This window comes from Mycteria americana, chromosome Z (assembly GCF_035582795.1).
Source record: "Mycteria americana isolate JAX WOST 10 ecotype Jacksonville Zoo and Gardens chromosome Z, USCA_MyAme_1.0, whole genome shotgun sequence".
Classification (NCBI taxonomy): Eukaryota; Metazoa; Chordata; class Aves; order Ciconiiformes; family Ciconiidae; genus Mycteria; species Mycteria americana.
Genome location: NC_134396.1, coordinates 47,297,963 through 47,321,934, shown reverse-complemented (window position 1 = coordinate 47,321,934; position 23,972 = coordinate 47,297,963). Strand labels below are relative to the sequence as shown.

The following is a 23,972-nucleotide window of genomic DNA, read 5'->3' as shown; positions in this document are numbered from 1 at the left end:
GAATTTAGAAAAAGCCTCATAAGAAATTTAGGAAAAGGCAACTTAAGAATGTTTTTACTCTATTCTGTGATTGTAGATCAGGTGGCCCCCTGCTTACTGTCTTCAGAGTCCACAGAAACTTGACCAGAGAAAAAACTCAATTCAACTGTCTTCCCTTCGACATCCCTCTATTAAACCTTTATGTTGAGCCTGTATTTTAATTTCTTACGTGCTAGCTCTTCTTTTGTATTTTTTCCATTTTGGTCCAGTTTTCTTTGGCAAGTATCTTGTTTGCTTGGGCAGTATGTCCCAGTTTCATCTCACTAATGTGAGAGAACATGTTATATAGCATTTCCCTGATAGCTAGTGATGTGTGGCATGGAAATGAGTATCATAAGTAAAATTTTTAAGGTCAAAACCTTTGCACTAGGTCTTGCAACACAGTAGCCTGTAGCCAGGCAGCTTTCAGGACTGTTTTTTGGGTATGGAGGCACTTTGCTGTTGTGCAGCTGGGTTGTCTGAGCAATTAACCTTTCTTAGTCACAAAAGGAGACAGAACAGGTCTGACAGCTGCGTAGCTCAGCATCTGGCACAACTGGAGCAAATTTTTCTTTCACTGTTAAAGAAACCATGTTCCATTTAGTGCCCGTGCTGAGCTCGATGGCGCATTTCTTACTGCCACCTCCCCAGCCCAGCTGTGTCAGTATGAACGCAGGAAGCTTCCATGCCAGTGGAAAATACAGCCAGAGCCTCCCACACCTGAAACGTGCTGAGAAATGCGTTTGGAAGACACGTGGCAAAGTCATACATTACCAAGCCCCCCTAGTAACATTCATGTTAGCAACATTAGCAGTGGATGCTAACATTTGGAAGACGCAAAATTTGTGTGTATTGCTTACTGAGGACAGTACAACACAACAGTAAGAGAGGCATTTTACTCCACCCAAGAAGGCCAGCATGGACCCACGCGACAAGCCATCTGAACACGAGAAGCAGAGAGAAAAGAGGCTGCTTGTAGGGGCAGTCAATACTTGCCTGAGGTGGAAGAGCTGGAAGCATTTTTCAGTCATGATACTTGCAGTTGCTGCTGCAGTCTGCTAAGGTATGGAGATGACAGCCCGCAGCCCTGTCTTTATCGTCATGTTTAAGTCCCCACAAGGAGCAGCTATGTCAGATGCTCCATCCACTTCTGTCCCTGGGACTTCTAGGAACACTTAGTTTTGGTGAAGTACTGTTTCCTGAAACTGGATATGTTTGTGCTAGGGCTTTCTTATGTAAAAATATTGAAGGATGGACAAGAGATCCTTGTTTGTGGATGCTTTAAGGGACAGGTCCCTGCAGGGTCTCAGTCTCATTTCCTTAACGCTCTGGCCAGCTCCATCTCCTGCTGTCTCCTCCAGCAAGACAGAGAAGAGCCCCCTCAACCTCCACAGGACTCACAGCAACCCACCACCTTGCTGGACTTGGTATCTTGATCCATGTTTCCAGGTAAGGAGCTTTGTTTGGGCTGCTGAGAGGAGACAACTCAGCAACAAGGTCTGCTGTAATGCCTCTGAGGGAGGCAGGACGTCCTCCTCCTTAGGAGAGACCTTGTCTCCAGGGGTAACCAAACATCTAACAGCCCTACAGCTGCTGTTGTGAAGAGCCCTCTGCATGCCCTCACAGCCCTTTTTTCCCCCCAGTTAGTTTGCCAAAGGCCTAACGCAAAAAGCCTGCTTGAGCAAACTGAAGGGATTGGTTGAACTCACGGGGTTTTGTTCAGGCTTTGAAGGTGGCTCTGAGGACCCTGACAGGGACAACAACCCAGGCTCTGAGGAGAATTCAAACACCACCAACATCACAGGTAGTTAGAGCTGCAAACAAGCTTTATGTCATCCTGAGGTTTACTTTCTGGCAGTGATATAAGACTTAAGCCTTTTGCATTGATTGTGCCATTCAGATGACACCAATTACACAAAGAATGACACAAGCTAGCACATACCTTGAGAAAAGGGGAGTATCTGAGACCTCTGTAACTCAGTCTACAGATGGCAGAGTAGGGAGTAGGTGTGTAGAAGGTAAGGCCATAGTCTGAAACCTCAGAGGCATGCAGGCACATGTGGTCAAGGACACAAGGAGATCCAATGGATAAACTGAATTTTTGTTTCTAAAACTACTGTGTTTTTTACCTTTTTCCTGGTCCTCCAAGAAACTACCACCCTTCATCAGATTAAAAGAGTACCGCCTTCAATTCAAATATGTCAAATTGCAAGGAAAGTTTCAAAGCTACTCTTAGGGAAATTGCTATGCCAAACTGAGTGATGGCCACATTTCTTTCTATGTGGAGGTCCAAATCCATGATGTTCGTCCAAGTATGCTGATTTGCACCAGTTGATAATCTGACCCATTGCACCAGCCAGTTAAAAACCAACTATGGCTCAGGTCACCTGTAACTGTGCTAGAGAGAGAAGACAGACACTGATCTCCTGCTTTAATCAAGTCTCAGACAGATTAATGTATGAGTAGAAGGGATTTTTCTTGCATTGGAAGTATTTCATAGTTGGCCACATGCTCTATGGGTACTAGATGCAAGATGTTGGTTTTATTTACTTATTTCTCTGCCATCTTCTTGAAGATAAACTACTGGCTACCTTCAGAAGAGGAACAGCAAACTAAAGTTTAATGAATGATGAATATCAGATTCTTATTGACTACTGTACAACTTGGAGCTGTTGGTACCACTGCAAGTCCTACGGATGCAAACCCAGAAGCTTGCACAGGCCACTGACTGTGCAGCTAATGAATTTACCAAGTCTTACCTCTGCCTACAGTTGAGTTACATGAACAGATCACCTGAGCACTTCTTGTTCCCTTCAATTCAAGCGAAGTTGTCCCAGCCACCCCCACTGATGACTCAAACTACATAAACTCACTTTGCACAGACGTGCAGGAGGAGCGCTCACACAACACCCTGCACACAACCCAGCAGTTATCCAGCACTGTAGACTGCTAACTTCTGAAATATCTCTGCAGGAATCCACCCTTTTGCACTCTGAGTCATGCTGGGCACAGCAAACATCCTTAGAGACGCAAAAGATTTAGGTCAACAGGTTTTAATGGAAAAAACTGACACCACATTCAGCTGGAGCTGTGGCGTGCTCATCACCTTAGAAAACAAGGTCACTTACCTAGTTGTCTAAATAAGGGGCTTTGCGAGCAAGTTTTCAAACATGAAATTGAAAGCTTTGGCTGTGGTATGAAGTATTCTCTCAGTGTTATTTATTAAGCATAGTAACATCCTATGTTCGTGAGAAAGTCCATGAAAAAATTCACTGCAAGAATTTTGCCTGGCTAAAGTGACAAATTAGGATGCAAAAAAGCAGTTACTATTGCATTAGCGAACCTGTGCACTGTTTATACAACTCCAGAAGAACTTCATGCCTCTATTCCGACCTCAATTACAATCTTTCTTAGGTGAGCATACATGAATAGGAGTGAATGAAAATAAGAAGGCAGCTCATATCCTGTGGGCAAGTTATACTCATTATAAATTTAAAAGAGAACAGAATAGCTCCCACTGCTTGCTAGTAAGACTGGTAAAAAATAGTGTTTGTCTACCTATTTTTATATTTGTTGCACTTTTTTATCCACACATACGGCTCTATAGACAAGGCTTTATGTTCTTTTCAGTAAAAATAAGAAAATTTAAGCCTATGTAGGTTAATACAGCTTGTGTGTGGGGGGGGTGTGTGTGTGTACGTGTGTGTGTGTTTGTAGCAAAAACTTGCACAAGAGCAAATTTGGCAGTTTTAACAGCAAGGTTAATAATAACAGTAACAGCAACAAGGATAGGAGTTACTATTGCATTGACTATTACTGTTTAAGACAGAAAATTTTACCATTTCTGGGAATGATAGCAGGGAAAAATAAAGCGCTTTGCTCACTGAAAACAACAAAGAAATTTTTACTGTTGTTTCATTGAGAAATACTCATTTTTCTATGCTTTGGAGCAGGGAATTGAAATTAGCAATTTTCAGACATGTGACCTTAGTGGTAAAAGTGTGGCTTTTCCTATTCTTGGGGGAAAAACCCAACACATTTGCCTTGTTCTTCATGTGTTTTTTCCTAATGCCCATTGCTAGTTGATGTTAGAGACAAGGCATCATGCTAGATAGACCTTTGGTCTGGCCCTAGAGTTCTCTTTTGTGGCATACACCAGCAAAGAAAATTTCAACTAAAATAGTTAAAGTTTGACAAAATTCTAGGGAATTAAAACCAAGATTTTTATACTGAAAGGCACTAATCCTTTAGTGGAAAGAAAAATAACCCCATGCCCAGAAATGCCATCACCTTATCTACCCTTGGTCTTAAAGCACTCAGCATAAAGGGAAAGGAGGATCTAGTTTGCAGATAGCAGAGCACACATAACAAACAGGACCAGGTAGGTCATTAAATTAAAGGCATAATTAAAGTTATGGTTCACATAGCAGAGCAGGTCAGTACAACCACAAGGAAGTCAGGCCCTCTGACGCATCTTTCTTTACCCCACTGCAACCCTATCTGCTGGAGGTGGAAAGAAGCAACTTCTCTGCCTACCCTGAGGGGTTCAGCCCTCTCAGATGTCAACACACTAGTTTTCTACAGGGGCTCCTGGGCTGCACTGGACTCCAAGGTCTTCTCTAAAAGCCCATTGGCAGGAAATAACAAATAAGAGCTAAATATGCTGCCCTTTTTTTTTTTTTTTTTTTAAACTCTCTCTTCCTTATGAATAGTGCAGGATGACACAGATATATAGGACCTGAGTAATGACTGCCCTTCAGGGCTCATTACTGAGTTTGGATCCCAAATCTGTCATTAAGCTAGCAAGGGGAAGAGGTCAGGGAATGCAGGGGAAGAAGGGGTGAGGAGGTCACCCGCACAGGGGGTCTGTCCCTGTTTGCAAAGCAGATGTTGCCCTTTGAGGCCTTAGGGATCCATTGCTCCTAAGTCACCAGATGTTGCCCATGCTGTTCTTCAAATCCAGGTGGAAAATTCCATCATTAGGAGGAAAATTAGGAACAATTTTACTGGTAATTTATAAGCAACAATAAGCAGAGGGGGCTCAGATGTATGTGTGGCAACCAAACATGCACGACTGATTTATTCATCCAATAAATGTTGCCATGCCTGATTCTAGATTATCAAATATCACTGAGATGTTCCAGTTCAGATATCACTGAGTTTCCAGTTCAGATCTTTACAGACAAGAGCCAGCTGCCAGGTTTAGATTGGATCCAGGTTTGCTCGCATTCAAGGGAGTTTGCATGCACGGTTGTGTTTTAAACAACTTGCATTTCACAAGATTAGACAGATTCTAACATATCAGTTATAAATGCACGTAACGGGGCTTGCCTGCAAACGCTTTCATTCAAAACCAAGCTTCCATCTCCCTGCAGCAGGAGTGTTTTGCTGTCATTCAGCACAGCCCAAAGGAAGTTGAAAAATCCATGTCATGAAGCATAGGAATGAGGTCCCACATGCACTCCCCAGCCACGTCACCATTCCTTGTCTGAGAAAGTAATAGAGGATGCCCAAGCATTTTTTTGCATTTATCTGTATCATTGCCCAGGCACAGTGCCTAGAGCTGAGTTTTGGAAACTCCAGTATCTTGGAGACAGTATAGGAGCTTTCCGTGTAAGCAGCTAATGAGCAATCAAAACTTGTATTCATGGAAACCAAGAGCATTTACAAAGCTACACAGAAACACCTACCCATTTTTCTTCCTAATAACATTCTGGTAAATAACACTTCATCTTTTATATCAGTCTCCTGACATCTGATCTTGATTATAATACCATACAGCTAGTATGAAATCTTAGCACTTGAGATTCTTTAGTTGATGAAATACAATAGCAAATACACAAAGTGAATACAGTCGAGCAAGCGCCGTGTGACCACAAAACAGCAGATAGCCAAAGACAAGTCCCACTGGCAAAGGTTTACATTTGTTTTTCTATTTATTTAAATGCCTGTCTCCTGTTTCAGAGCACAATGTGGAACAGAAAAGCATCTCTGGTAAATTCCCATCGCAACAACATCTTTAAAAGCATGTCAGATATGCACAGAACTTCTGCTTTGTTTGCTAATGAGGGCATGTTCCTTTGATACTTCACAACTGGCTGGACACTGGAGTTTGAATTATCAGAGCTGAATTAGTCAATGTCACACCTAAGAAACAAGATTTCAGCTGAACTGCAGCCTCCAATGCACTCTCAAGGAGAAACAGTACTGCTAAAACATTTGTGTACAATGGAAACACCCACGAAATTCTGTCGGAAGCAATTGGAACTTCCTGTAAATGAAATGGAAAGGAGCTCTGCAAAAATAGCAATCTATAATAATTTTAAATCATTTGGGTAATTCAGAATGCTCTCTGCCTCATGAGAATCTCTGCTCCTCAAGAAAGAAGTTTAAATCACAGCACCTGAATTAAAGTACCTGAATTACATTCATGCCTTTGATTAATATGCATTCAAATTTATTCATGCCTTTGTCTTTATTATTTTAGAAATCAAAAGAAAAACCTATCAACATCTGTGAAAGTAAAAATGGTGGCAATCAGACCCATACAAATATTACTTAAAGACAAAGAAAGGAGTACTGGTTTAGAAGTTCATGTTTTAGGTTAAATGAGCTTCCCCACAGGCCTATAGTGCCTCTGCTACTCATGTGCACTATGGGAATTAGAATAATATTCCCTTCCCTTCATCCTCTTCTTATCTTGACTATTTAGACTGTCTCTTAGACTTGGTGTTGGAAAGTGTCTCACAGAAAATGCTGATCTCTTCTGAGATCCATAGGAGGCATCCCATTTATCTGGGTAAGGAAAACCAAGCATCTCAACTATATAGCAGGCAAGTCAGGCCTGATTAATTTTCTTAGCACACCTAATAGATTTCAGTGTTTCCACTTCCATTTCACTTGCAAAGCTTTCCCCTCCTGCAAGCCCTTTTGTCCTGGTGGCAGCTTTAATACATGGTCTTTCTAAACGTGATAGTAAAATAAAGAGCCAAGCCTTACCATTGGTGTCCGTGATGATAACACTGGCTTTAGTACTGTCATTCCCTAGTTTGCTGCTCACTCTGCATGCGTATTCCCCAGCGTCGGCCAATGTGGCTCTGTAAATGTGAAGCTCAGAGTATTTCCTGTGAAATCAGAAAAAACACGTAAACATCCTGTACTGGAGTAATAGTCATTGCATCAACTAATGCACTCTTTTTATTCCTCTCAACAAAGAGTCTTGTCTTCCATGTTTACTGACAGATTTACACTATCCAGGTTTGAAAGAAGGGAGGAGAATAAAAAAAAAAATCTCTCTACAGGCTGCTGGAAAACAGGCATATTAATGAACTCAAACGAAGATACTTGTTTATGCTTTTCTGCTTGAGAGGTGTCTTTGTTCTTAAAGGAAAGCTGAAAAACAACCTTCCTCTCTCAGCTGAATTGTTGGCTATCCAGATGCCACGGAGATGGGTGTAATATTAAAATAGATTACCCTTTCCTACAGGTTCATATTGCCAGTAGCAGAGTTCTGGGTAAGTACTGTAGTTTCCAACATCTGACTAAATAATCATGAGATTAGGACACACCACTCTCTTTAACAACCTCTGAAACCCCAATAGTAAATCATTCTCCAGCGCTAACAAAAAATTATGGGCAGGAGCACAATTTGCATGAAGCTACATTTTGTTCCTGGCTCAGAGATGTAATTTAATCAGTCTCCAAGGTTTTAAGATTAGATTTTAAAATGCAGAACTCCTGCCTACCCATTAATTTGGTAGGAACATGCTCTGGTGTCATTCAAGGGGTCCCCAACTCATGTGATGGCAATAATCCCATTACCTAGACTGCGGAGAATGACTAGCTTGGGGAAAATACACACATTATTGCTGTTCCCAGTTTCTGTTTAAAAGAAGTGCTTTGGGGAAGTTTTTGCCTGCAGCAAAGCCTGCTCATTTATCTACAGAATAGTCACTTAGTACAGTGCATGAGCATTGGCTTCCCTAAGTTGGCCCACCCCAACATGAAGGACTGATCCCCAGGAGACAGGGGTTCTTCGCTCTAAAAGCTGATAGTCACCAGCATGTTTAGCAATGAGTGCTGAGCTAAGCAATGTTTGGGGAGTGGCTTTGCTTCAGCACAGCCATGCCTCCTAACTCTCCATGCAGAAATCACAACCAGTTACCCCTCCTGGGAACCATTGAGCAAGGCTGGGTTCAGACCAGAAACAAGACAGTTGTAGCAGGACTTCTGGAGCAACCAAAAAGTTCAATGCCACTTTCCAATGCATCCTTGTGAGCCATCCCTCCCTCCAGCACAGCAAACTACCCCATCTGCTGTCAAACATCTGCTTATCGGCAGCTCAGCCTTCCCTGGCTCTAGGAGTCAGCACTGTGACCCCTCTGAGGAGTCAGCACTGTGACCCTCACAGGATGAGAGCCGTGTGCTAGGTGGACTCCAGCTCTGGTAGAAACCCACATTACAAGAGCTTCTCCTCATGTCATGAAAGAGGGCTGCTTTCTTGAGGCCACTGGGCTTGCAAGATGGAGGAGCAGCCAAGCTAGGATTAGCAATTTGCTCAGGTTTGCTCAAACAGTAAACAACTGAATAGACGACTATTAGGGCTCCCTTCTCAGGCAATGTTAGGAGCCCAGTTCCCAATGCTGAATTAATTAACTAGGCTGCATTTCAGATGGCATACAAGAACAGACTCTAGCTGGTGGCAACCATGAATATATGAGAAAAATGTGGTTGTGACACTGACAGAAGTGCCCAGAAGGTGAAAGCTACTGTATCTTTGAGTGGGAATTTTGCACGTGACTAACAGCTATACTTACACCACAGTAAAAATGGCCTGCTCTTTAATCTTCCTGCCAGCCATTTACACACTTGCCTTTGCAACAGCCTGTTGAGGGCCTGTCCAGGAACGTCTGGCAGTAGTCTACACCACCTAACAGCTTGTGTGGACATGCGATATTTCCTATATCCCACAGGTTATCTTTCAGCCATGCTTGCAGATGTTTGTCTAGATGGAGAGCAGGCCGTAGCCTCAGGGTGCTTCAGAAGGCAATGTAAACAGGCTCAGTTTTTTGAGGAACTCACTTTAACCCAATGATAAGCAAGAAGCACAGCTGCAGCTATATCACTTTTACTTGGGCACCCACTGTATGTCTGCCGCAGTCTCTTTTCCTCTCCATACGATATTAAGTAATACTGATGCAAACCACCTTTGTGGCACTCTCGGCTTTTAGAAGAAGAAACTCTTTGCCCTGCACATTTATTTTTATTCTCTTTGTTTTACATGATACCTATGGGAAAAGGTATTGTGTCTTCCTTTTATGATTTTAAGATTATATTAAAATAGGTGAAGCAAATATATTGCTTACAAATCTACTTCTAACAAGCCAAATTTACTCTTGTTTTTAGAAAAACTCTGTAAGGGGGTTTCTCTCTGAGAGCAGGAGAAATAATGTGAATATTTATAGCCTTAAGAATATTATCAAGTCATATCAGGACAGAATTCAAAACAGTCAGAGCAGAAGATGACTCATTAATGGCTGTAAATGAAGCAGCTCCCTAGCAATACAGTACTCACTTAAAGCCCCTGGTAAGGGATTTTGTATTCAAATGCTTGTCCTTTTCTCAATCTATACCATGCTACATCAAAAAATCCCTCTCCCTATACGATTTGCTTCTGCCATATCTTTAGCTCATTGCCACTATGACACTACTGAGCTTGTATTCATACACGAAAGGGAAAGAAATACATCCGCAGAATGCAGTCCCAGCCCACCTTATCTGACTGCTTGAATTCATTTTGCTTCCAGCCTCCATCTGTCATCCAGAATTGCCTGTCTGCGGGCAAATATCCAGGCTAAGCTTGGATGAAGCCCAAGGTACAGGGCACTTGCACACAAAGTTTTGTCATGCGCTATTGCATTTAAAGCCATCAGCTAGGTGAAGTGGCAAACACCCTCCCTCTGCCCCAAAAAACCCAACCCTGATAAAGGAGTCTCTCTTCATGTAATGAGGAGAGTCTGACTCTTTACAGCACGCTGCCCCCCAAAACAAAAATGTGCAGGCTTCACCTGGGTTTGAAATCAGAGACAGAAAAGGAAATGTTACCAGTACAAGTGGACAGGCATGGGAAAGTTAGCTAGCAGGTGAAAAGCCCTTGTCTAGTGCCTGATTTCTTCTGTATCTCCATTCACACAAAGGAATAGCTTAGAGCTTGGACACACAAATCAATCAATTGTGGCGTCATGAATCATCAGCAATCATAAGAGCAGCAGGAACTCGCTGACTGCATGCTCTTACCCCATGACAAATTTGAGGTAAAAAGTGAACGCTTTAAATGCCTTTCATTAAAATTTAACCTCATTCAGTTTCTCTTGACTTTCCAGTGTAATGAGAAGGGGCACAGTCATTTAGTGTGATTCACCTGCTGTACCGTCATGTCATCGCATGTCGGGGCTCTGCACCCTCTGAATCAACCACCCTGAAATCATCCTAGTGAGCTTAGAGGAGTGATCTCCTGAGTTCATTTTACATCCAAGGCAGTCTTCAGAAGGCTAAGCTTTGAGGAGGTCTGCATTGCCACAGAGTCTTCTAAACTCTTAAAAAACTAGGAAAACACAGTCAGCATCTGCCCCACTTCTGCAAATCCTTTGAACCAGTAGTATTCAGACTGGCCAAATGCACCCAATAAACACCAAGCTGCAGTATTGCCTTTCCATGCCTACTCCAGGTGCCAAGCTAAGGTCTTCATTTTCAGTTTCTGAGCTAGACACTTCATCATTCTGCCAGATATTTTGCAATTTGTTAAAAAATGTAAAGCGCAATAGCCAGAACTCAGAAACATTTATTTTTCTCCCAGCAACGAACGGGTTTTATTCTGCCATCACACAATGAGAAAGGTGATTTCTTGCAATATATGACATTACCAAAAGTCACTTCTGGCCATTGGGCACTACTTACAAACTTTGTGAGGTTTTTATAAATATGTAGAAAGTGTTATTCTCAAGTGTTTGGACTGAAAGAGTCAATAAGACTGTGGTACCCTGCATGCTAATGGTTCTTCAGAAACATAGCTTACCTTTTATGTAGCCATTTGACCTTTAAAATAGACATTAAACCCAGACAGCTCAACAACTACTCTAGCCTTCCTAGTTGATGTTTTCCACACTTGGTAATAGCAAAAAATCCACACCAAAATGCTTGTTGTAACAATATGGCAGCATACAACATGACAAACATTTATCAATGTGCCATCATGAAAAAAATGCAGAAAATAAGTGGGTAAAAAACTCCTTGATCATTGATATACCTTTCATTTGTGATGGGATCTTTTTAATGTGGCTTTGTTTACTGTAATCTGCACGTCTTTTTATGCATTCATTTGCACCGCATTTTTCCCTGTTTTCTTTTAGCTTTAGAACACGTGCCTGTCCCACTTTTTATCAAAATGAAATCTATCTCCTCTTGAGCTGTTCACAGATATTCAGCCCTGGAAGCAGCAAAAGAAGAAACGGCAAAGCACTGATGTGTCCCCAAACTAAAATCTCAAAGTAGAAAGGCAAGGAAAATCCTTCAGATGTCAGCAGACATCCCTTGTCTTTCCCCTTTTTGTACTCTACATCTAGTGACTTTCACATCTCTAACTTCTCTGTTCCGCACTGACTTTTCCGTTTTAAATCAGAAAATAATTTTTATTTTCTGATTAGAAAATTGACCTTTCGGATTTACTCAGATCTCAGAAAGAAATCCCAATGATGGCTGGGGTAGCACACAGAAGTGTGAAATCCAGGTCAAAGCCTGCACTCTGCCCACTTACGGTGCGGGAATAGGACTTCAGATTTCCATTTTCCAGAAAAAGGCCCAATTTTAATTTTTTTCATTATGTATCTTTCGGGGAATTTTAAACATGTTTTGGCACATCAACCTGAAAAATAGTCTCACACGTTCCACATGCATGCTCTAATCAATAGCTATTAGCTAGTTTCCCTTCTGCCAGCTCCTCAAAGTTTTGTGGGGGAAAAAAAAAAAAAAGAGAAAGAAAGGAGCTGGCAGAAGGTGGTTACTGATTCAATGCTGAACTGACAAAGCCCAGGCCCAGAAGGTGAAATGCTGGCTCCAGTAAGTTTGGTCAATCAGCATCAGCCAAAACGTAATAGGAGAAAATACTGTTTGCCCCTCACTGGCAGCACTCTGTTGCTGGGGAAGCTGAGGGCCAGGCTCTGACCTGAACATTTTCTTTACACAATAGACCGAAAATACAACTCTGACGGAGACATATGGCCCTGCAAATGGGTCCAGACAATTTGCCAGGCTATCTGCCACCTGGAACAACTCCATTTCGCAAATGCTGGAATGAGACATCACAGGTTCCATCTTGCTGTCGGTGCGACCGTGGCATGGGGGCTGTGGTGATGCTGCTCTGCTCCCCTCCTTGTTTCACCTTGCACCCCAGACTGGGGTGCAAGAAACTGCAAGGGAGGGCAGGACATCTGGTTTTCAACCTGAGTAACTCTGAAAGGTCAAGCGCCTGTTTGATTTTGGCTGCTGTTTTGCCTAATGAGATGAGACCTGACAAAAAGTATGGGGGCACTTGACACCCTGCAAGGAAAGATCTCTTACAGAAGCCACCCCAAATCCTCTGTGCCTTGTACGAAGGGAAGGCACGGCCTAGTGCAGCAGATAGCAGCCCTGCCTACTGAGAGCAGAAGTGACAGCTGAAGGGCTGTGTTCAAGCAGGTTTTCATAGCTTCTTTCGATGGATGAATGGCCACAACTGAAACTTTTTAACCTAATCAACCAGGTAGAGACCAAACAGCAAAAGCCTTCTCCTGTCTCCATGCAGAAAATGCATTGTGCAGCTTCTTCTCCTTCCCTGCAGAAACAAGGCACCAGACCGTCTTTTGGCACTGGTCACCACTCACATGTAGGGGACACTTCCCCCCAGCCAGGAGGAAGAGATTTGCAGACTTTGCTATTCATCTGACTTCTGCTAGACCCGTGCCTTGTTCTGCATGTGCGGGAATGTCTCTGGTAAAGTACTACTGCAAACTTGCATAAGGCATTCAAAGCTAATGCAGGCAGCATTCAGCCCTTCTTAAGGACTAGACTGCTTGCAAAGCAAATCTCAAAAATATTGCCAAATCTACATTGTTTTGATGATTTTACATGTTCTGGGATTTTAGACAATAAACATAAGGTACCTCTGTTCTTGTCAGTAGTTTAAAAATGGCCTGTCTCCAAGGTTTACTGGTTAAAATTATAGCCTCTGGCTATCAGAAAATAAATAGAAATTGAAAAGGGAAAAGTATTTATGAAACATTTATAACATACTACCACTTCATCCATACATTCAAGAAAAACAACGTCAGTGTCTGTTTCCTTAAATTTTCTTCCTCTGTAACTCACAGCTTTTAGCTTTCCGATACTGCAATTAACAACCTCAACGCTTGTGTTCTGGTGAACAGCTCTCCCCATCCCTCCCAGCCCCACTTGCGAGAAACATTCCTGTACTTACTTTTGTTTTTTTGGGATCTTGACATTTTCTGGTCTGTTTTTTTTGGTTATTTCCTTTCCATTCTTTAACCATTTGAATCTGAGCGCAGGGTACTCTGAAGTGGTTTCACACCGTAGCACTAGCTTCTGACCCACAGCAGCCTCTTGGTTTTTCATTTCCTTCAATTTGGGAGGCACCGCTAAAGAAATAAAAGAATATGCTGGTGATTAGGACATCCTCAGAAGGGAAAACAGTGCTAACTCAAGTTGAGCTAGGCAAGCCACAGAAAGCAAAACCCCAACCAAACTAGCAATGCTTCTACACCAAAACCTGAAAAATAAGGATAATTTGTGTGTTACGTGTACCATCCTTAAAGCATAAGGGCACATTTAATGACAGCCTCGTTTGGTCCTTTGGAGTCCTCCTAGATGGGTCTTACAACCTGCAAGCCATATACAGCCTTAGCGAGAACTAAAGTGCTGCTTCAGAATACAGTATGAAGCACAAACAACACTTAATTGATCGTGTGCACCTAGACACAAGACAGCACGCTGCGGCAGGCAGCCTTGGTAGGTAATAGAGAAAGGGAAAGGGAGGGTGTCTTGCTGCTTTTTTATTTCAACTGCTATGAGTCAGTGGCTATCCAAAGGCTCCAGGTGCAACTGATGTGACAGGAAGCTAAAAGCATAAATTTAAGCTCAACAGCTTCCCTAATCTGAGGGAAAGGCTCTTGCTCCAGCCAAACATTATAACCCACATTATACACCTACCTCAAAACTCAGCTTGGCCATATCCTTTCCCTGAGGCAAGAGACAATGGGCTTGGAAGCCCATCAAGAGAATCAATATCAATTAAGGGTATTTTGGATCCAGAAGGGGACACTGCATTGAAAATGCTCAGCCAATGGCTCCCACACACTGAAGGGCTCCAGCTGATGCATCTCAATTTCTACTGTGTTGTAGCAATAGTGTTTCTTGTGTGGGTAAATCTCAAACCATTTAGGGCTTTCTAAGTTAAAGACCTCTCATATTTCACAACCAGTACCGATCTTGGAGCATAGGCTCAAAGATGCAGTCCCTCTGTGAGACACCACGCTTCATTTGATCCCTTGGGTTAGCTGTAAACCAGCCTCTACCATGCTCCAGTATTGAGGAAAACTCCTAGTTTAACCTTACTTCCCCTGGGGCTTAAGATAACACCTTTAGCACACAACCGGGGAGGGCTAATACGGGGAGCTACAGCTGGTCAGCTGATGGGTGATAGCTTGTGAGTCCATCCCGGCTCAGCTGTGCCCCGTTTTTGGTCTGTACCTCAGGGGAGCCAATATTCCCACGCAGCATCTCTAGCTGCAGTGTGTTTCGCTTCTAGAACAGCTGTAATGTTGTCCAAGGAAGCAAATGGCCAGCATGGCCAAATGCTTCTCCATAACATGCAGATTAGGAGTGTTCATCGCGACACCAACAGGTCTCCAATATGGTCCTGTACAAGAAATTGTTTTAACAACCTCAAACATGCTTGGTTACGTTTTGATATCTGTTGCTTGTGTGTTTGTGGAGACTTGCTGACATAATTGCCCTTCATTATTATTCCAATCAGAGAAAAACCAAGCAGCACCACCAAGGCCATAATTATGAGAGGCGTGTATGAAGAACTAGATACACACATGTCTGATAAGCAGTTGCCTGCTGCATACAGCAGCATGGCCTGTCCCACATGTGGGGCAACCCTCCTGACCCCAGGAAAGCCCAGGGAAAGCCTGATTTTCCTGGAAACTGAGCCTGGAGCAGAGCAGCATAAACAACAGTGGCTGGGAAAATGTGGTCTCCAGTGAAAGAGCAAATGAGGTGGTGCCTACTGGGCCACCAGCAGAAGACAGGATAGGGACAGGGCAGCCTTCAATAATTAAAAAACTTCTGATTAAGAGGAAGGTGACAACTTTTTCAATGCGTCTCTGCTGGTGTGGAAAACAAGTCCCTGGCAGGAAGCCTTAGGCTAGATACCAGCAAAACGTCTGAGAGGGAGACCTTCCCTGGGGAGGGCATCTATGGAGGTTGTACACACAGGGTAGGCACATGTGTCAGGGTGGCACTGGGACAGATCAGGTAAGGCCCAGGATTTCATGACCAGAAAGAAATATCTCCCAAAATGTCTTCTCATATGTTGGTTTCCATTTTCCACCCCCTCAGGATAATTTTGGAAATTCCAGTGCGTTCCCAAAATGTTACCAAAACAATTTCTGCTTTCTGAAAAACAAATGCCCACACACCATTCTGAAACCAATATGTTTAAATATATATACTTTTATAAGTCTGTGTGTGTGTATGTGTATATATACATACATTTACATAAGCGCACATGTAAATATTCAGGCATTTACCCAAAAGAGAGAGAGAATTTTTGAAAATACCAATCTTTAAATTTTCCAACGAAAATAATTAGCATTAACTAACAGTCTTACTATTGAGGTTTGTGCTTATAGTTTCAGTCTGTCATTAAAGAGTTAAGGTTATAGGCTTTTGTCACTATGCAAGAAAAGGAGCTGCAGAGATGTGAAATAAAAAGGCAATATTCCTTATTTATCACATTTCATTTATTATAGTCCTAGTCCATATCTTGCAAAAATTAAGAGAATAACCACAATTGCAAGGATCAAAATTTTTGTGCTTAAGACTTCAACTGGTTATTGATTTTCCTGTCAACGTAGCAGTGTGAAACTGGGAATAAAAGGGAGATGCCATTTTGTTCCTGAATTTTATTTTAATTCAATATTATCTGTCCAAAATGACTTGCAGATTTTTTCCTCCATCAGAACTGTCAATGAAGAAAAAATGTTAAATTAATATGCTCAACTCTTGCCATAATTCAGGAGTTACCAGGAAACATAAAAGAGGATTTAATCAATGGCAGTGACCCTCACTAATTCACAGTAACTCGCTGTCCAAGCATGCAGGCTCTCCAGGGAAAGCAGTAAAAGCTGTTCACAGACATGACAGAAAAGAGATTGTTTCTTCTTTTTTTTTTCCCTCCCTTTCATTTACACTATGTTTGTTTCCTTTCAGCTGCAGTTTTGAAAAAGTTAATCGGACCTGCCAGGCATATGAGAAAGCTCGTGCTGATAAAACTACAGCATTGTGTGCTTCAATCGGGATCAGCTACGGCTTCCACTGTCGCAAGAGGTAGTTGACTTTCACCACAGTCTGTGCCAATTTCTCTGGTGCTGGCAAGACAGGACCTTGTCTGAGGGGCAAAAATGCTTTTAAAGGAGGCAGAAATGCTTATAATGATAACTCGACATCGCTCCCCCGACACCTCCCTCCCCCTGCCTCTCTACCCCTTCCCCCTTTGTCCCCAGGGCACCTCCCGCCAGCTTGGCTGCTTTCCCCCGCCTTGCTGCGCCTGTCACACAGCACCGCTCCGGCCACCGGCGAGGCTTCTGCCCACCGCGCCGAGCGAGGCTTGCTGCTGCGGGCAAGGACGAGGCAGAAAGTGCAAGGAAAACGCTTTCTGCATCTCCTAGGCATGGATGGAGGTTGAGGTGCCACCCGGGACAGGATGACTCGGTCCAAATGCGTTGTGAAGATGGAAGGGAGCCTCGCAGCATTTCCTGCGGGTCACGTTTTGGGCAGCGCCGTTGCGAGCAGCTCCGGTACGGCGCCAGCAGAGCCCTTACGCGTGCCATCCGTCACAGAATGACAAGGGCCAGGTAGCAAAGAAAACAGACAAATCCCGAAGAGAAACAGCGGAAACTAAGCGTGGAAGCACCCCGAAAGCGGCACTGCCTGAATGAAAGGCGCGGTGGGATCCACTTGATCTGTATTCCTTGTGCCGAAACCCGGGAGGGCCTCACATTTTAAGAGTCAATTAGACACACAGAAAGGCACCCGTGTTTAACCCCAAGCTTTTCACACTCCCCAGTCAGGACCTCGCTCTGTGACCCATGGACCTCCCTGGTTTGACAGACTTTCTAAGAAAGCAACAAGGGCGATAACAGCTCACGAAGTGGCAGAGCACTTATGTCAGCAGAAGTCCTGCACTGTTGGAAGGGTTTAACAGGCAAAAGCATGTAAGGTGTTAGAACTCTGCTTATTAAGATGGCTTGAATATCTGTCATTTTGTTAGCAATTTTTTCGGAAATGTATGTCTGCTGGCCTGCATAATATCATTGCAGATAAGGAACACGCATTTCCATATTCTCTCTGCAAAAGACTCACTGATAACGTATGACGAGATAACTTCTCTCTGGACTTCGGTGAGTTTGGCAAAGCACAGCAATCTCCTCACCCTCAGTGTTTGATTGTATAGTTAATCTGCATGGAAGCTCAACACATTGAACAAATTAAACAGGAAACCTGCAAAATATTATCGCACAACTACACGCTTTCAGCTGAAATTCCATGAGTGGTTGTTTTTTTTTCCCTTTATTTTCTTTTCCTAGGAAGGCACAAAGCCTTTTAAGAGTCTGAGCACAGGAATGTATTAGGCATGCTTGCCAGTAGGCACATGTGCACAGTTTGCTGTGCAAAATTGTGACCAACAGCTTGGTGAGTGGTAATAGAAGCCACAAAAATAACACCCATTGCCTTGGCCTCAGACTTGCTTTTTTGTAGCATAATGCTCAAGGCAGGCCAGTAATGCAAGACAAATTATATTATTTCCAAAAAGCCTTCTCCCCTTGCATATGAGATTGTAATCAAGCTCAGGTTTATCATCAGGCGGCCAGATTTTCTAAAGACTTTGGTATAAACCATATAAGCTACACTTTAAAATGTATACTGCTCCTGCTTAGACAACTAAGAAAAACCCCAAAAGTTCTGTTGTTTTCTGTTGGTTTTAATCCTCCTATTATTCTCTCAGGCAACATTTGGATCCTGAACACTTTCAAAAATCTGGCTATTTCCTTCCAGCATGCTGAGTCTCTCTGCAGATTACCTACACGATAAAACACTGTGGGTAACGATAGGAGATAATCCCACACAACCAGCTCTCCAAAATACCAAAGTAACTGAAGACAAGCTGAGAGATTGGAAAAACAAACAAAATCATTTAGCTACTTAAATGGGAATTTCTCAGTTCTGAACGTTTTTGAAAATACTGCCAGATACATTGCAGCTTCTGGGTCTTGGTATGATTTGAATACTTACGTCTGTGTAGAAGAGCAAAAGGAAAAATGCAAACCTGACATTTGTCTTGAGCACTACATGTAAAACCAAGATCCACAGGATCTCATTCTTCCTAGTGATGTTAAAAGGAAATTTTTGCAGAAATTTTAGATGTCGTAAAGGCCAAAAGAAAGGGGAATGCCACAGGAATGGCTAGCGACATGGTCAAGAGCCAAGAAACAGAGTAATAGGGAGTGATGTAGCACTACAGCCCTGTTCTTTGAACACTGGACCAACGAGGAACCAGCAAATGCCACTATAAATCAGAGTAACTACTCCCCCCTGCCCCCCAAGCTAATCACAAAGCCAACTGCAGCTCTGATTACCCTGGCTGGGAACTGCTCATCTCATGCTGTGGAGCGTTTGAGTCTAAACTCAGTGAGCCTGACAGGTTTAGGTATGATGGTGCTGAAGTCTCACTTGGTCCTTTCAAAGTAATGGTGCACCCAACAAACTCATAGATCTCCACCTAAAGTATTTGTTTATTTAGGGTAAGATACTTTTAACTACATGGTGTGTCATGGATATTTACCCCTAGCCATGAAGCTGCTCTCTGAGCTTGCCTTAATCTTCTTTTCGTTCTCCCTGTCAGAAGCCCAGTAAACCCTTCCAATGAGAGTATCATGGGCCAACTCATAACATATCCTTGGGAAGGCAGGATTTTCAACAGGACACTGAAAACGGACACATGGAGGAAGTACTGTGCAAATGGAGAAGGTCTCACTATTCTCCCTCCACTCTACAAGTAAAAAGCATCTCCAGTGGAGCCAGAAAAAGGATAGTAGTGACAAACCAGCATGTCTAGAAGTATCATGTCCACGACGGAAAGCCTGAGAGCACCCATTTATTCAGTGTAACAAGATAATGCCAGGCTGTCCAGTCTCCTGCAGTCACTCAAGATATCAGTTTCTGAGCTTAGACCTCCTGAGAGACAGGGAACTGCGTTCAAAGATAGCAAAATGTAGGTTTCACAAGAGAAGCTGTGTGTGAGCAAGCATCTAACCTAAAGATTACAATTTAAAGGTCAACACTTAATTTATTTACTGATGATCGTGTCTGCAGGAACATACCACCTGATTGCATTAAATACTCTCTCCTCTGGTTCACAATGCTTCAGCTGACTCCAACCGGCTGCATCCCTGATAAACTTTGATGATCCTATTAGACACTGTCAATACAAAAACCTGATGATACAGACTGAAAATGTGGGGACAGGGTAAAATAAATATACTTGATATCCAATAAGCAATTCAGGGACAACTGCTCACAAAGTCAATACAAAAATCTGCAGGTCCATATTCTACATACCCAAATGCATAAAGGTAGACTCCAGAATATTTATTTGAGTACTAAAATTAAAGCAATCCAATGCACAGAAATACTATGCAGGCATAAATCCCATGGACTTCAAGGGGACTTGCAAGTACTCAGTGATTTTTTTTTTTACATGAAGCCACTTTTGATTTAGGAGCTGAATTTCAGGACTGTACATTAAAAAAGTTTGTCTCAAGTTGTGTGCCTTGAAGTCAGATGAGAGGAGGAAGCGCAGCTTGCTGCATCATACATATGTCTCTTTCTCTTCTTTGCTCCCCAGTCTAAGTATTTTCATCACTAAAAGGCATGCAGTAAGGCATTCATCACTTGAAAAAAGGCATACAGTAAGTCACCAAACAGAGACTAGTGCAGCTGAGAGAACCACCTAAAAGCAAAGGCTGTGACTGCACTGTGAACTTGGCTGGGTCTCAGACTACGCCTTATGGCCAGATTTGGAAGGTTCACCTGATCACTGGGCTGAGAGGCATGCAAAAGTTAAACTTTGGGTCTCAGCTGTGGTACATGTGTAGCCACGATGGTGTGCCCTAAGATCATGTTGGGAAGAATAAAAACAAGTGGAGAAAAAAAGGCAAGGAAGGAAAGATGCGCAACACAATGATATTGTCCTTTGGTACAATTTCAGAGGTTATTCCTCTGGATTACTGAAGAAAATCTAGTTATCGGGTAACTCCCTTTTTTCCTCTTTTTGGTAGAATTGACCTTTTTTTTAATAGCTTCCTTAGAGCTTTAGTCTTTCAATCTGAGGGCTCAAAAGTACTGCAGCCATCTCCTCCTCTCCCTCTCACATTTCTTAGTCTCTAGCACACTCCTATATTTGCCATCATCAGAAAACACAGAGACTTCTTCTGTGTGTCGAATCCTGTAAGCTTTTCAAATCTTATGCACTATCTTATATTTTGTAACTCTAGTTTTGTAACTCTAGTAACTAACATCTCCTCTGGTCTCAGTTGCTTCTCCACCCTCTCAGCATTTCTCCATCATGCTCTTTCCCTTCACACTGTTCCAACAAAGCTGGGATGCTCACATACAAAGGACATGGGTGATCGCTTTCCCTTGATCCTAATCACAGAGAGGCCTATTTTTTCTTCTGGCTTACGCTGTTTTCTTGGCTCTGTAGCATTTTCTGCTTCTGCAATAGTTTCACTTCACAGACAAAAGTGTACTGTGCATCAGCCAATAAATTGCCCAGCGCGGATCTATCCATGGCAGGCCTTCATACTCCTCAGAAACTTCCTCATCCTCTTGAGGCTGTGGAAGCCTTAGAAGAAAGAATAACAACACACATCCAGCGACATTGCCAGCACACTTGTAGGTGCCTGGTCAGAGGTCTTCCTAATTAAGCATGCCAAATTGTCGCTACTCCCAGTGAGAGCTCAGTCATATATGTATAGAAGCAACAGTCTGCCACATAAGTGCACGATGCAGAATTTAAATAACATCAGACAATGTTGTAGTCATAGGATTCACATAAATTTCCCCAGTATTAAAATAATTCTCTCTGTTGAGCAAGAAAACCAGAAGGACCTGCTGCCCACATGGACACCTTATTAACAAATGATACAACATGGGGAATAGGGAGTGCCATGACAGGTTAAATTCAGTGGAAATGGTGGTCCAAAGGCGATTCCCAGACAGTGGGATGCAGGGTACCTCAACAGGTGACCGCTAACCACCTCATCCTGCATGGATTCACAGAGCTAGCGTCACTGCCACCATCACCAAGGATAACTGAGTAATCTGAGTTTGGGGATATAACCACTGGAACGAATAATTAGTGAGGACACAGAAAGACCCAAAGCAGGATTTACCAAAACAACTGCCTCTCCAAAAGTCCCCCAAAATCTCCATCTCACAAAGTTCACACAGAGGCTTTTCACAAAGTAGGTGAGACAATTCCTGGGCATCCCCAGGCACGATTGGCAGTTTAGTGGGTTCATTTTCCTGCTAATGTTCCTCTTCACTAAGAAGCACTCATCCATGTTGAAATTTTGGGGTGGGAAGGTGGAAAACCTGAACTAAAACCTGTCTGATGGCTTGTTTGACATGAACAGAAACCAAATCAAAACGTAGACATTAATTTGGAGAAAACAAGATTAACTGGAGCATCAAAAGGAATAAGTTGCTGTTGCATTACAGGCTGCACAAAGTATTTACAGCAGCATGAAGAACTTTGAAACTTTCAAGACATTGATTTGCTAATGCACAAGTCAAACTTAACACTATGGGTACAGGCTCCTCATTCGCCACTTTCCTTCCCCTCCTCTCCTTTAAATCCTTTGTGGTCAGCTCTCCTAGCAATACTCTCTTTCTGGGATTTATGTGGGTGTTCAGCACAGGCTGTGGAAGGACGTAGGCCTACAAAAACATCTGTGTGCTCAAAGACCACATGGAAACCTGTGGAAGGCAAGGGCAGCCCTTCCACTGCGACCCCAAAGTGGGGTCTGTCCCCACCCAGACTTAACCAGAGTTGCCTCTAAGGTTTTTCTTGACCATATTCTTCTGGTGCTGATCACAGACGGAGCAGAGCATGTGCCAGCCCCATCCCAGCTGCATAACATCTGAAAGAGCAATCCCCTGCCCCTGCCTGCCAAAATCTCCACCAGGTAGAAAATGTCAGAGCTATGGCTGGTGGAGCATGCTGTGCCTCCACTCCTAAGTCAGTTCGGAAGATGACTGCTTTCATACCTACATGCTAAGGGGAAGATCAACGTGGTCCGACAGTGCTAGAAGGGTGCCACTCCCACAGCAAAAGGATGTGCCTTTCCTCAAGGACACAGCACAACTAGTCCTGGCCCCTTCAGTTGACTGAGGTAGCCACCACTTGGAAACATCTGTTAGCAAAATCTTCCTTTTTTTAGCAGAAGGTGTGCAAACAGTTTAGCCAATGAGACGAAAAGCCACTTGACTCATTTCAGGAACTGAGGATCTGGATACACCCAGGCATTGCACATAGATCATCAGCTCAAACCCAGCTCAGCAAAATCTAAACGTGGCGCTTAACGATACGGGCTTGCACACTATGCAGAGAGGATGTCATCATATACCCTTCACTATAATTTACTTCCAGAGTGTACTGAACCCCACATTTATAATCTGCAGCTATGGCAAAACAGAAAAGGAAACTGCAGTGAAAAGGAAACGTTTATGTCACACCTGTTTGAAAATATGCACAGGCTATCTTCAGACAAATGAAAAATTAAACAAAGTTTTTAAGAATAAATATTGCTAAATACCTGCAATCAGGAACATCTCGCACAAAGATCTAATTAGAAGCATCTCCCGTGGTTAAATTATTATACAAGATTAGACATCCTTTTAAAGGTCAACCTCCAAAAAATCCATTACCACATGATCAGTAAAGCGTGCAGAAACATGCCACGGTCCAGCAATCACTGGAGGAGGGACAGGAACACTTTATACAACTCTGAAATGGTTTCTGGACTGTAGGCAAAAGTTCAAAAATTATGTAGGAAAAATTACAAGGCTTTTTAAAAATATATTCCAGATCAACCGTAAGTGTCTGAATTGCGGAAACCTGTGTGAATACTAAGTAGTGAGCCACACTGGAGTGGGATCATCACACAAATACAGAAAACTGTGAAACAGATCTCCAGGCCGTCAAGTCCAGCCTGGAGCTCCTGGTCCGTAATGACAAAGCCCATCCTGCCAGGTGTTTATGTAACCTTTTGTCAAAATCCCACAATGGCCTTAAAATCTACGACTATGTGAAAAAGACTATAACACGCATTAAACAGTTAGTAATTATTTAACATCCTGCGTATCTAACCCTTGTGATTGTGGCCACCAGTATCTATTGTGGGGGAGCAATTATGGCTTTTACTGTAGGAAGGTGATATTCTTTATGTAGAAGCCACAGGCAGACCTTCTAGAGCCACTCAAATATATAAAGTGTAGTAAGTAATGTGCATAATTTTCCAAATCTTATGCCCCAATCTAGGCTCTCCATTAAC

General features: G+C 42.9%; 1 protein-coding gene across 7 annotated transcripts in view; it reads right to left on the bottom strand.

The window, feature by feature from the left end:
• Window positions 1-23,972, bottom strand: part of NRG1 (neuregulin 1) — a 181,531-nt gene that overhangs the window by 135,621 nt on the left and 21,938 nt on the right. For all 7 annotated transcript variants that reach the window (XM_075527518.1, XM_075527516.1, XM_075527517.1 and 4 more), the window contains exons 2-3: window positions 13,529-13,706; window positions 7,018-7,142 (exon numbers count right to left, since the gene is read on the bottom strand). In XM_075527518.1, the coding sequence (XP_075383633.1) occupies window positions 7,018-7,142; window positions 13,529-13,706 (303 nt within the window). The remainder of the gene's footprint in view (window positions 1-7,017; window positions 7,143-13,528; window positions 13,707-23,972) is intronic.